The following is a 14,327-nucleotide window of genomic DNA, read 5'->3' on the forward strand; positions in this document are numbered from 1 at the left end:
TCCCAAGGCAACCCCCCCCGCAGGTCCCTGCAGCTGCATCCCATTGTGGGATGTTCCTTAGGTGCCTGTCCTTGGGTCAGAGCAGCGGTAAAGCCGTGGCCCTGTAACCTCTTTCATGTGCCCTGCCTGATCTGAGTGCTTTCCACTGATCATGGCCACGGGCTCCCCTGTTCATGAGCAGTTCTGGGGCTTTTGGTCCTGCAGGTGTTTGCCATGCAGTCAGGTAGGAGCCCATGTGTCATGTTGATTTTGCGGGGGCTGGATTCCTGCGGTCTGTGTGGGGCTGTCCTGTGCTGGCAACTTGGGGGTCTGGCTGCTTTTAGAAGTTTGCACTGTTGTTCCCCTGCATTGCAGCTCCTTGAATCTCAGCCTAGAGCTTGCCTGCTGTTCACGTCAGGGATCCCTGCCCTGCTCGGTACTGTATGCCTGCCTGCCCCATGTGCCAGCCCTCAGCTCTTCCTGAACTCCCGTCCTGCTTAGCCCTGCCACCGCATCTGTCTGTCGCTGTTTGGCAGCTCTCTCCTTGGATCTTGGCTGGACTGTGAATGGATGAGGTGGCTGGTGCAAATATTGTATGCATGTCTCAGTGCAGATTTTGCCTCACCCTGTAGAAGCAAAGTAGCCATGAAATAATCCACAGGATCAAGGGATTACAGCATCTTGTTTGGTGCAAGACCTAGGACGTAAACTTAGGGAGGGCAGAGCCAGGAGGCTGGAAGCATTGGCCTTTGTTAACTGTTGTCTCATCTGATTACAGTCTGGCAAAGTGGCTCACCAGGTCCCCAGGAAATTGAGCACATGCTGTAAGTGGAAGGTGCTCAGACAGCTTTGTAGCGTACCAATGGTTGTTTACAGTTATCCAGAAATAGATGCTTTATTCGCCTCGCTCAGGGTGTCAGAAGCCCATTTTCCCCTGGATTTGCCTCCCCTGCATTTTTGGAAGTAACTAGAGGCAAGTGATGCGGGAGAAGGGCAAAGATGGCATATGGCTTTGGAGGAGTGTGAGCCTGGTGCTATAAAAAGCAGAAAGGGGAATGGAGGGAGGGGACTACACAGCGCAGTGTGAGAATCAGAGCAGTGGAAAAGGAAGACAGTTTAGCAGAGGTACTTGGGGCTTGGAGTCAAATTTGGGATACACAGACAGGAGGAGGGTTGCTGGGGTGTTTCCTTGTTCTGTAATTCTTTAGGTCTTATAATGAACTGTAGGCACTGCCAAGTGAGGACCCTTTTAAGATTGAGTGTTTCCTGTTAGCACATGCAAGCCATGACCCTCTGTCTGCAATAGTAGCTAAGCCCTGTCTAGAGCTCTCAGGTAACGGATGTGGCATTAGTATGTAGCACATGACCTATGCTAAAAGCCTAATTCAGACACAATGGTTTTTAACCCAACATAAACTGGCTGAGCAAGACCAAGTCCCCTGGACTTTTCCTGGGCTGCATTATCATTTATTGAAGGTGATGCATGCTATCTATTGTAAACCTTTAGAAGTTGTAAGTGAACATATGGTAATTTGACATCTTTTAAGTCCTAGTCTAAAGTCCGAATACAACCTGCATAAGGCAGGCCTAAGCTCAGAGTAACTTATCCAGAAGACAGTGCTTGTGGGTGCTTCCCAGTGCAACATGTGCTGCAGGATGCATCGTCTTGGTTCTTGTCTCTTCTCCCTCTGTTCCTGACACTTTATCCAGTCCTGGTCTCTTGTGCAGGTATTTGTTTGATGTCCAAATGCTGCTTTTGGCTCACTGTGAAATACACTGTGTTTTAGCTGCTGCCCCCATGATGTGCGAGACAGGGCTGATCACACCAGAGCCCTCCAGCCCCATGAAGTACTACGGTGAGTCGTCCGACACCTACTACCACATGGACCGCTGGCAGAGGCTGCGCACGGCTGTCAGGAAGCTGGAGTTCTGGGAAAACTTCAACGCTGAGCTGATAGGCAGCGGCTTCTTCTCCAAGGTCTACAAGGTAAGCTGACATGCAGGCAGCCCATGACCTGTGTGAGAGCAGCTGAGCAGCTGCTGAAGCTGTGTAGATGGTGCCTCACCTGAAGAACCTGTCCCCAAGCTTATTTCCTTGTCTTCATCCCTCCCAGCTCACTCTGGCAGGTTGGATGGGGTGAGGGAGGATAGGACACACCCCTCTGCGCACTCTGCACATTGCATTTGATGCACATTTCCCCTTCTATACTGAAAAAGGAGATGGGAGGACTTGGTCAATCAATGTTCATTGATACCGTCATCTAGCCATACAACAGGCTTGTCAGGGAGCTAAACTGGGTATTGGGTGAGATCAGGCGATATTTATGCTCTGTGCAGGTTTTGTTGTCAAAATGGTAGCAAAGAAAAATACAAAATTAAGTGGCGTATGTCTCCCAGAATACCTGCCACCCACAGCCTGTGGAGATGCCAGCACTGTCAGCCCTCTCTGGCTGCTGCCCTGTGTTATGGTGATGCTGGGGAAGCGTAGGGGACCTGGGGCAGGGTCAGGCTGGGACAGGCTGCTGGTCTGTCCACTTCTGCCTCTGCTGCCTTCATGTCAGGAGACCCATGGCTCCCTGCAAGCCAGTGCATGATGCGGATGGTGTGTCACCAAACAAAACTGCTTTTCTCACTGAGACTGTTGTAAGTCACTCCCTGCACCAAGCTCCACGGGTGTGGGAGTTTGTTTAACTCTCTCTGAGCAAGCACAGGATCCAGGGTGCTGCTAGCTTTGCTCCCCCTCCAAAGCTGCTCCTCAGCCTGGGAATACCACTGCTTAGTTAGGGGGAGTGGATGGGACCTGGGGCCCTTTCCCTGCAGCCTTGGTGATCACAGCTCTATAAACAGCAAAGCAAAAGGAGGTACATCACATTAGGAAGTGAGACTCAGCTTTCATCTCTGAGAGCAGATGCCACGTTGCTTTGCAGTGTGGCCAGGTTTGCCCACCTTATCTCTCCTCCCAGCAGCCCTCCAGAATGTGGTTGCTGACACTGGTCTTGGCTGTTGGGATGTGACACAGACCCAGTAGAAACAAATTGGGCCTGACTCTACCATTGCCTTCAACTCCTTAGCTTGACCAGCCCTGCAATAAACATCATGACTGCACATTTCTCCTGGGCCAACATAAGATACTTCTGCCAGAGGAGCACTCTGTCATATCCTGGGTGAGATCCCTGGCTGGTGTAAGCACACGTGGCCAGTTGGAACTAATGGAGCCAGGCTGGCAGGATCTTGCCATGCAGAAAATATGCAAGTCTGACTGATAGATAAAGACACTGCTTTCTCAAGGCTCTGTCTCCTCCTCTGCTGCTTCTGGGCTTGGTGCTGTGTTAAAGCCTTTGGGTGAACTTCAGGTCCAGGGACAGCGTACTAAAGCTGTTCAAGGGGAATCTCCAGCCAACGGTCTATGGCAGCTCTCTGCAGACTGGAGCAATACATGACAAATATCTCTCCCCACCACAGCCACCCTCTAGTAATTACTTTCCCCACCTACACAGCATGCTGTTGCCATCACTTTCTCTTTCCTTTACCTAGCAGATTTTCATAGTAACAGTTGCTGTTTCTCCGTGCATGACATTTTCCTCCTGCCCTGGCAGTGAATGAAATTCCAGTAGTAGGCAGGCTGGAGACATGGATCTTGAATGAAAATGAAATAACTTCTTGAAGTAGAAGCAGAAAAAGAAATGTAGAAAAAAAAAGTTTGAATGAAATCCTATGGGTCAAATAGTCAGAAGACAGAGGATGAGGACTTGAGACAAGGACGGTCCTTTGTGGGGACTTGACATTTGTCTAGGGACTGAAGCATGACTGTAACCGAGTGCTCTGATGACTTGTGTTCCTCTTGGGTCCACCCTGTGAACTTGTAGCCCTGAACAGCAGCACTCCTGCTTTTGAAGCTCTTTGCCAACAGATGCTTTCTTCCAAAGCGTTCCCGCAGTGAGAACATAGGGTCCTCACTGCTGGCACTGCCTGTGCTGGCTGGCTGTTGCTTTTGCCATCCTTTGTCCTTAATTTAAGCCTATTCTCAGGAGCTGTTATATGTGGGTTAGCTGAGGAAGGAGGATTCACTTGGTTCTACTTGGTGACTCAGACTCAAGAGGTCTGGGCACAGCCCTCTGCTCTATGGGTTCTGTATTGCACGACCTGGGCACAAGGTACTTTTCCTCTTTCTCTGCCTTAGTCTTCTGATGTGCACTAAGAAGAAGTTATTCAAGTATGAGTTTTTCTCAGGGAAAAAAGCTTCTTTCTTTGGCAGCTCTCTCACACATGGGGGTCCGAGGTGCTCAAAAACAGTCAAGAAATGCAGTGTGACTTCTTTTTTCTGAGGCTGGTTTAAGTCATTGCCCAAAGGGACTCTCTGAGCCACCTCTTTCTCGGCCCTCAAAAAGCTTCGTACACGTTAGGAATCACAGTCCTACTCCCTGTCTTTCTGCAACTTTCCAGTGCCAGATTTTCACCTTTATTTCTCCACTCAAGGCTGACACCAGATCTTTACCCTTCATCACTTATTAGCATGAAATGAGAATACCTTGGAGGCCCCTTTGTACTTTCCTGGTTCTCACACTGATCCAGGACAAAACTGGACGCTTTGTGTGATTCAGAGCAGACCAAAGGCTGCTCCAGGTTGGCCAGAGAAAAGTCTTGGGGCCTGTAGTCTTGGAATAGGCCTTCTGAGTCTGTTACCATCTCTCCCACTACTTCTTTTTGGGTGTGAGTCTACCCTTGCTTTTCAGTCATTTCTTCTCCAGACCAGGCTGGACTTTGCATTGCCCTGTGGACAGGAACCCCTCCAGCTCTCACTGACTCCACTGGCCCAGGCAGTGTTTGTGAACTCTGCTGGTGTCCAGCTGGGGCATGCAACCTTACCTGGAAGCTCAGTGTAGCTCAGCGTCTCCACCAGAGTTTGTGCAGAGATAATAGGTCTCACTGAAACTCAGTATTAACTCTTCTGAAAGTTTTTCAGATCTTCCAAATTTCAGCTGCTCCCTGTACTCTGTCCTGGGCTTAAGGACACTCACAGTCTTTGGGCAAAGATGACTGATAGCATCTCTTATATTTACATTTGTGCAATTACAGTTAATGATCAGTTACATCTGATTATTGACCCACAGTCTGTGGTTATAGAATCCCATCAGGTGAGGGTGTCAGAGCCTTGGCTTCCTTACGACCTGCTGGAGTAGAGAGGCGGAGTTATTCCAGTGATAACATTGACTATCAGGTTGCATTCTTTCATAACGGAAGCAGCAGTTCATGTTGCTGACAAGACAGTTTGTTTTATGACCCTGATTATAATGAACCTTTCTCTCCTTCCAGCCCAGCTAGGTCTTACATGCAGTTCTTTGTTCTCCTCACCTGGGCTAGTAACCTCATCTGTAAAGTGACCATCACAGAGAGCAACGAGTGACACTTTTGGGACTCAGTGCTGCTCTTAATCCAGCTCATGCTGTGTCTAAACTATTTTCCCCTTAAAACAAACAAACAAACAAACAAAGCCCCACAAACTTCAAAATGAGAGAAAATGAAACACTAGCTAGATTCTCTGCTAGCCCTGGGGGAGCTGTCAGGACATCAGTGTGGGCCACATCTGATACAGGAGTCTCCTTAAAACAGATGTTAATTGAGCGTGGAAATGTTTAAGTACCACAGTGGTCTGTGATGTGGTCTGTAAACTGCTATTTGGAATGTTAACCCAGGTAACATGAGTTGCGGTGCAGGGGCCCTGGATCGTCCTGTCAGGGCTGAGAGCCAGGGGACCCCTGCATGCCCTGCAGCCTGCATGAAACCCTGGCATGCAGTACTGCTCAGCCTTGGCACCTGCACAGGGGACAGCAAATTTCCTCCTAAAAATGCCTGCTCAGTCAGTTCAGTGTTGGGGGGAAGAGCATTTTGTTTTCTGTTCTTTAGCTTCCAGTATCCCTGCCTGAGGGAAGCCGTAGAAATGAAATGTCTGTTGGTAATCCATAGCTGAGGTTCAGATTGGCACGTGGCTGGGAAGCAGACATGGGACCTCTGGCCTGGGATGTGGGGAGAGGCGAGCTGGCTCTGTGCTTTCTTTGTTGTGCCTGTCTGTCCGAGCTGGGGCGGAGAGGTGCTGGCCGTGGGCAGGGTGTGCCCAGCAGCCTTGTGCAGTGATCAGACCCAGGTAGGAAGGGAGGGATGGAGATGTGGGGCAGGCTGTGGTTGGGAAGAGATATTGCATGCAAGGCATTGGAGGGGAGAAGGTCAGCTCTGTGGTAAGCCACTGTGGGCTGAGAAACTGCTCCAGCCCAAGGAACACACAAATGTTGGCAGACAAAGAGTCTTGTGATGTGTTGCAACAGGAGGGACTTAGCTGTCCCCAGCCACCCACCAGGCACCACTGGAGTGGAGCTTATGTGGAAGGGACAACACCTTGCACTTGTGCAAATGACTGTGCAAAGCTCTGGGCAGCAGGGAAATGAGATTCAGGCCTTTGGTTGGGAAGGGATGCTGTTGTCCAGAGGGGCTGGCAGAACTCCAGAAGCTAAGAGATGTCCTGCTCCAACTTTGTCTTCAGGTGACCCAGGCTGCTGCTTGTAAAGTGATGGTGGTGAAGATCTATAAGAACGACGTGGACCAAGAGGTGATTGTGCGTGAGATCAGCCTGCTGCAGAAGCTGTCCCACCCCAACATCGTGAGGTGGGCACATCCTCCAGCCATGAGCAGTGGGCTGAGGTTAGCTTGGTGTCTCTAAGGCAGTTCTGCAATGAGGGATTGAGCTGAACCTTGATGGCTTCTTTCCTTTTTTTTTTGGTGTCTTCTTCTGCTTAGGTACCTTGGGATATGCGTGAAGGATGACAAGCTGTACCCCATTCTGGAGGTAAAGGTTTCTTGCTTGTAAGTGTGCTGTGGGCAAGGACCCTGTGGTTGCTTGGCAGGGAGGATGTCAGATATCCTGTAATGCATATCTATGCCTCTTCAACTTCTGTGCTTGTGAATGGCTCCGGACCAGCAAGATTGCCTTGGAGGGGCTTCTGGTCCTTTCTGCCCCACAGCTGGTCACAGCTGGAGTGGGGCACAGTAACTGCAGGGCCATGAGATTCAGGCAGGATAGACAAAAAGTGTTTCAGGTTGGCTTGGTACCACCAAAGGGCCAGAATGGGCCAGCTGGCAGGGAGAAGAGGAGCCAGGGATGGAGGGCAGGAGTAGAAAGTAAAACAGATGGAGAGTGGCAGGACCTCCAGGGCGGCTCTGGAATGGTGCTGTGGTCTAATGGAAAAGCCTGGGCTGGTACCAAGGAGGTCTCACCTTGTTCCTACGCTGCTGGTGGCAGAAGGCATTCACTGAGCCGCTGCTGGGCTTTTTGCCTCTAGTTCACCACCTGTGAGTGAGGACCACAGCTGGCGTATACAGCTGTCCCTGCAGTGGGGCAGAGCCCAGAGACCGGCAGTGACTTGCTGTGCCAGGAGTATTTGCACTGTACCACACACAGGGACCCCTGCCTGTGGTGGCATTCCCAACCTCCACCCTGAAGAAGGGGCTCCTGGGTTGGCAAGGGAGGATTCGGTGCCCAGGAAGCTCCAGGGGAGCCTGTGCCTGGCCGCACAGCGACCTGCTTTTTGTCTCTCTTCACAGTATGTGAATGGGGGTTGCCTGGAGGAGCTCCTGGCCAGCAAAGACATTGCTTTGACATGGAAGGAAAAAGTGGATTTAGCTTCTGACATCACCAGAGGCATGATCTACCTGCACTCCAAGAACATCTACCACCGCGATCTCAACTCCAAGGTATGCAGCTGGAAAGGGGATGTCACCCCTGGATTGCTGAAGGCGACTGTGTTGGGGGACCATACAGGGACCCTTTAGGGCTATAACCAGGAGGCCTCAGGGCTCATGCTGGTTCTCTGCTCCATGCTAGTCCCTCTGCAGGCAAGGAAGATTTCTTGATAAAACCTGTTATTACATTGCATTCATTGCTTGCCAACCGGAGACCCAGATAGAGATAAAAATACATTGCTCCTAGTGCTGTTGCTGCCAGAAAAGAAACCCGATGGCAATGTGTGCAGGATTGCGCATGGTTTTCTTTGCTGGTGGTTGCAGGAGAAGCTCTGCCAAATTTAGAGATTTCCTTTCCTGCTCACAGTAAGCAGGAAGCTGTTGCTAACAGGAGCTGGTCATGGGCTCTGGGAGTAAGTGCCATATGAGATGGTCCCTGTCTGTGTGCAGAGTACCAGCAGAGGTCAGGAGATGTGTGCCTCCTCACTCAAATGCAGGGAAGTTGTTCTTCCTCGATCCAGAGGGTCCAGGTCACCAATTTTAGGATGGTCACCTCCATGGGTTTCACACCCTGGTAGCGTGTCAGCTGTGAAGACTGGCATCTGGAGACAGGCTTTGGGTGTAACACAAAGGCACATCATGTTCCTGGTGTATTGGCTTTCTGGCTGGGACACTGCTTTCCTCAGCATGGGCTCCTGCTGCTTGGATGGGGGCAGGAACAGCACTGGGTCTTTCCCATTCTCACATTTGTCCATGAGGACAGGCTTTGATGTGGCTTTTCCTCTGCCAGTGGTATGGCAGTAGCAACATGGTGGGGCAGTGCCTTGTTGATCTCTCTTGGACAAAACTATCCAAACCTCAGGTGGATCTGCAGCATGTCCACAATATTACACAGAATATGAGCTTAGGGGTTGGCCACCAGTCTGGACCATAGCTGTGTCAGCTGATATGAGAGGCTGGCTTGGTGGCTTATAAAAATGGAGCGTGCAAGTCCTTGCAGTTGATGCTGGATGGTGATATATCTCTTACATGTCATTTTTATTGGTGCTTGGTGAACTTTTTAAGAGAACTTGAAATATTGATGAAAGTTGGCAGTGGGGAAGCCAGTCAAGCATTACAGTCCTGAGAAATATCAGCATAGGAATGAAACAATGAAACCCACCTTTGTAATCTCAGGCTGTTTACTTGGCTCAGTTACTAACCATGAAATCGCAAACACCTTGTCAAGGACAAGGCAAGAGCCTGGTTCACTCTGACCACAGGTTTCTTGGCCAGTGTGCTCTTAAGTCAGGTGAGATTTAATTTCCTATTTGGTGGTGACTAATGAGCTCAGGAGCTTTCCAAATCTGCTTGTGGAAAGTTAGTGAGTGCTGGAGGTCCCTGCATGTCCCTTCTGTCTCACTGTGGTGGTTCAACCTTGAAAGGGGTTCATCCTTCCCCAGGGAAACCTAGGAAACCTGCAGTGATGATAGCTGAAGATATGGGAGAGAAGTGTGTACGTGTTCACTTGAAATCTAGTTGTTAGTGAGAGCCATCTGGAGAAGATGCCTGTCATTTCTGCTTGTTCCCTGGGAGCAGATGCCGAGGAGGAAATCCTGGGGAACTGAACAAGCTAAACCGCTGGGATTTTAAGAAACCTTAAGATAATTTTAAAGGAATGTCTCCAGAAAGCCATGTTAGGGATGTGTAGCCATGGGCAGTGAGAAGGGCTATGGCTGTGATCCTGCCCACCTTTGGCTGAACGGTGAAAAAGGTCGACATGCACATTTTGAGGTCTCTTTCAGATAAAAGAATGTGGATCATCATGTGTGATGAACAGCTTCTTCAAAGGACTTTTCCTGCTTCAGATGTGATTGATCCATCCCTACTCTGGCCCGCGCACTCCATGTGTGCTGCCAGCATGCAGGTCTCTGGCGATGGGAGAGCCTGTAATGGCGAGGTGGGGCTGAGGGCTGGCAAGGTGCTGCTGAAGTGTCCAGGGCCTTCTTTACTGTGTGTCTCATGCTGTGCCCCATGGGCTCCTTTCAGAATTGCCTCATTCGAGTGACACCACGGGGCCGTGAGGCGCTGGTGACTGACTTCGGGCTGGCCAGGGAGGTGGTGGAGCTGCCTGTGAAGGATGTGGAGAGGAAGCTGTCTCTGGTGGGCTCTGCTTTCTGGATGGCTCCTGAGATGCTGCGGGGAGAGCCCTATGACCGGAAGGTACGGCATTGCTTCCCAGCTCCTTGTTCATCCTCAGAGCTCCCGAGTGAGTGTGGAGGATGTCTCCTCTGCTTGCTGGTGACATGTTCCAAGAGCAGAAAAGCCCTTCTCTCCATCCCTGGGAAACATTGCCCTGCTACCTGGACCTTTGCTCAGTAATGCTCTGCTTAGCAACTTGGAAGTTCCTTATATGGCCTTGTTAAGTTAAACTTTTAGGGAAATGGATTGATGCCATGGACAAACACAGTGAAGCCTCTCTGAAGAAGATGCTTGATGAGTTACAGCCCAATGAGCCTGTTGCAGGATCTCTGGGGTGCCAGAGCTGTGGTAGAAGCACCAGAGACATTGAACAAGAGTACGGGGCCAGGATCCCCAAAGATGAGGCTGGACTCCAAGTTGTGTTTCTGGGTGGGTTCAGAAGTCCATAAGAAGTTTAGGGGTTTGTTTCCTCTACCTCCAATGGGCTTTTTTGATGAGCTTTTGCATAAGTAATGGAAGGATCTTGTTGTTAGTACTCCCCTTTCTCATGCTTTGCTTCTGTGCACACCCTGTCCTACCTCCTGCTCTCCCACCCTTCCTGCAGGTGGACGTGTTTTCCTTCGGCATTGTCCTCTGTGAAATCCTGGGCAGGATCCCAGCTGACCCTGAAGTGCTTCCCAGGACTCAGGTAATGGTTCCTGCAGCCAAATCTAATGGTGTTTTCTCCATGGCACCAGACTGTGGATTCTCTCTGGACCAGACAGATCTGTACACATGTGTATGTGTTCATGCTCAAGTTTCTCTTTAGAGGTTTTTCCATGAGAAAATCTGATGTAAAAATTTTCAGTGCACAAGAGTTCAGTGCATCTATAGTTTCAGACTTTTCAAAACTTTTGTTAGATCTGAGATGAAGTACTTCCATTTAAAGACCTAAATTCCAAATACTTCATTTTCCTTTGACATTTCAGCTTCTCCATTGAAGTGGCAGGTTAAACACAACTTTCATCACAAATGTTTATTTTCAAATACATTGCAGCTACTACACAGTTCATGTAGAAACAGTGGGCTTCCCTAAAAACAATGGCTTTTTTTGTTCCAACATTTGCAACATTTCCCTTCCACGAAGTGGGAAGGGAAAGTTTATCCTGAACAGGGATGAAAAATCCAGCAGGAAAACAGTAAATTGCTGCTTTACAAGGAGCAATGCAAAGAACCTGCAGTGACCAGAGATTATTCCATGTTTCTGTGAGACTGAACAGGAACTAATGCTCTATCTTTGTTCACAAGATAAAGGAGAGTTAACATATCAGAGAATATGATGACTGATCTTTCATATTCAGTCATCATATTCAGAGTGAACATGAATGAAGACTGAAGGGACAAAGCTGTAGACACCTTCGACTCTCAGTTGCTGTTGGAAGACCAGATTATCTACAGTTCCTGTCCTCAGCAGCCACTGCTTAGCACCTGGTGCTGGTTCCTCTACTGGCTTCTGCCTTTGTGGCTCTTGTTGCCCTAGTCTGAGCTTTTCCAGGAGGACACATACTGCCCCATGGGGATAGCACAGAGCAAGCAGAAGGATGCTGCAGTCTCCCAGCTCTGCTAATGATTTGCCGCCTGTGCAGTCCTGCCAGAGCTGATGTTGCCCCAGTACCTTTGCATAGCCATCAGTAAAATAGCTGTGATGGAGATCCTAAAAGTTTTAAACCAAGAGCATTTTGTGCTTTAACACCTTGAGAAGGATGAAGAGCTTTTAAAGGACTTTGTAGCTGAAGTCTTTTCTATGTACTCTTCCCCTTTCCTCACAGGATTATGGCTTGGATGTTGCTGCCTTCCAAGGGATGATCAGTGAATGCCCCAAGCAGGTGATGGACCTCGCTGCTAGCTGCTGTTGGGTGAGATCCTTGCTAGGTTTTTTTTACCCCTTGGGTTTTATTGGATTTGGATCACCCTTGTGTGACATAGACCAAATTTGTTTTGAACCCTGGAGAGCTTGAACCCAGTGCTTTCAGTGCTAGCACACAGGTCTCTGCCACTTGAGCTGTGAAGACATGAGATCTCCCTGGGCCAGTAGTATACTTTCATCCAACGTGCAGTTTTGCCCCTGAGAGAAGTGTTTAGTTGGTGTATTACAGCCCGAAACATCCCAAGGTCCTGCCTGTTCCCTTGCATGTCAACCCCAGAGTGGGAAGCAAGTTGATGATGATGTTCAGTCCCTCCTTAAGCCAGGCTGCAGGCAGAGGCACCCGGCTGATCCTCTCTGGAGGGCACTGCCTTGCTGTTACCAGCCCTGGTGTTACAGGTACCATCAGAGCATAGTTCTCCAACCTTTCTTGCTTTAGCATGAAAGGAAATGCTGAAAGCTGGGGGGCTTCCCCATGCTGCCCAAAACCTCACGAAGCAAAGCAGAGAGAAAGTGAGGATTCAAGTTAATCTCTGAAAGGGAGAGAAAAACAAAGGCAGTAATGAAGCGGAGAGTGGAGAAGCTGGGTGATCATAATGCACCCAATTGCTAGAAGCTCAAGGCAGCAAATGGATGTAAATCCTTGCATGGGTCCCAAGGGTGTGTGAATAACTTGCCCTGAATCAGAGGAGTGATTCACATCAGCAACTGGCTAGATTTATGTGTGTTCAGATCTTGTATCTCTGACAGGCAGCTTCCTAACACGAGTTAACGTGATAACAGAGTTCCACCAGAAATGGCCCTTGGGGCTGTTCTCTGCCCTTGTGTGATGTGCAGGTTTGGGGAGTTTCTGGTGCAGCTCCCCAGGCTGGCTCCATGGGGTCGGGCACAAAGGGCAGACCCAGGATGGCATGGTGGGGGTGTGGGATAGGGGTGCCTCAAGACCCTCACTTTGGTCACATCCTCATGGCACTGGGAGTGCTGGCGGATCACAGCACGCTGAGGATGAGCATCATCAGAGAGACAAGACAGTTAGATCCTGACTGTCATAAAAAAGCTCAGGAAATGGTACATCTCCCTCCTGATACCTACCTGCAGCCCTTTGCTGCACAATGCCTGCCCCTGCACTGTCTGGGTGGGCTTTGGGATGAGCAGTTCCCATACCCTGTCCAGGTCAGGCTGGTTTTCAGCGTCTCACTGCCTTTGCTTGAGTTGTACCGCACCATGGGACCTGTCCTGCGGCTGCTCGTTTGCAGCAGCCTGGGCCTGGATCACCAAGTGGTGATGCCAGAAGGCTCCACCAGCAGACTGTGACCCAGACCAGTGCTAATAATGGATGGATGAGGTTGCCCAGCCTTGGGGGACCTAGCAAAGCTGCTGCTGAGCACCCATCTCCTGTCCGGGGTGTCCTTTTGAGTTTTCCCTTCTCGTTCCAGGTGGAAGCATTTAAGAGACCGTCTTTCTCTGAAATCCTGGATGAGTTGGAAGATGTCGCAGAGAGCCTGGAGCCTAGGAAGGACAATCAGCTTTCGGGCTGAGCTGCCTGCCTCCTGTGAGGCTTGGCAGAAAATTGCCCAAACTGGAAATTAACTGTCTGGGGGGCAGGAGTGAAGAAGGAAGGTGGGGAGGGGAAGAGCTAAGTGATACGCTGGTATTTATTTAATCATAGTCTCGGTCTCTAATTTCTTGGATGGAAAACATGGTTTAAAATGGAGAAGGGACTTACCAAGGGCATATTTTTCCTAGATAAGGTTTTTACAGCGGTAATTAGGACAATGAGCAGCCTTTGTCTGTTTGCTTGTTAAAAGCAAATGATCCGGGAGGGACCATTCCCTTGAGGATGCTTTCCAAATCCCCAACAGAAACGTTGTCCTCTCCTACTTCATCGTGCCCCCCAGACCCAGGGCCTTGGGGAATCACCTCTGGTGGGGCTGGGGTCTGTGTGGTGTGAAGGAGAGGAGCTTTGGAGTGCTTGGTGAGCCTCGGAGTCACCTTATATTTCAAAGCCTTAAAGCACCCGTCTGGCAGCCTTGCAGGAACAGGTATGCTCTGTAAGGTCTCTGGTTGGATCTCCTGGCATCATGCTCAGGGTGCACCCAGGCGCGAAGGCATCCAGCAAGGTTTTGGAGAGTCAGCCAGGGCCACCCACGGGGTGCCGACCTGTGCTGGCCAAGGCAATGGGGAGGGTGTGCCTTATCAAGATACAAACTAACGGACTAATGTCTCCTCTCAGAAAAGCTTTGTCAGACACATGTCCCAGCATCATGGCAGTCTGGATTTCTCCCTGTTGCCCTCGTCTGGGGATCAAAAATGGAAAGGTCTGCCTTTCCCCTTTCTCATCCCACTGCAAACATGGTGATGAGCACAATGCCAACAGATTGTGAGGCCGAAACGGGAGAGAGCTGTGTCCAGCATCTCACCCATTTCTCTGCCTGGTCCAGCACCCATAGCCTCCTTGGTGATGTGGGATACCCTTGTGGGCCCCAGGGCTCAGGCAGCCAAGAAAGGACTTTGTTTTGATACCATGTTTTCT

General features: G+C 49.9%; 1 protein-coding gene across 1 annotated transcript; it reads left to right on the top strand.

Annotated features, from left to right (window-relative positions):
- Positions 1–1,777: 1,777 nt before the first annotated feature.
- On the top strand, positions 1,778–13,332 carry LOC104616417 (dual specificity testis-specific protein kinase 1-like). The gene is made up of 8 exons (XM_010281423.1): positions 1,778–1,966; positions 6,515–6,636; positions 6,769–6,817; positions 7,573–7,722; positions 9,739–9,912; positions 10,496–10,579; positions 11,700–11,786; positions 13,231–13,332. The coding sequence occupies exons 1-8, from the start codon at positions 1,778–1,780 to the stop codon at positions 13,330–13,332; spliced, it is 957 nt and encodes a 318-aa protein (XP_010279725.1).
- The last annotated feature ends 995 nt before the right edge of the window (positions 13,333–14,327 follow it).

The sequence above is a fragment of the Phaethon lepturus genome, unplaced genomic scaffold (assembly GCF_000687285.1).
Source record: "Phaethon lepturus isolate BGI_N335 unplaced genomic scaffold, ASM68728v1 scaffold45770, whole genome shotgun sequence".
Lineage (NCBI taxonomy): Eukaryota > Metazoa > Chordata > Aves > Phaethontiformes > Phaethontidae > Phaethon > Phaethon lepturus.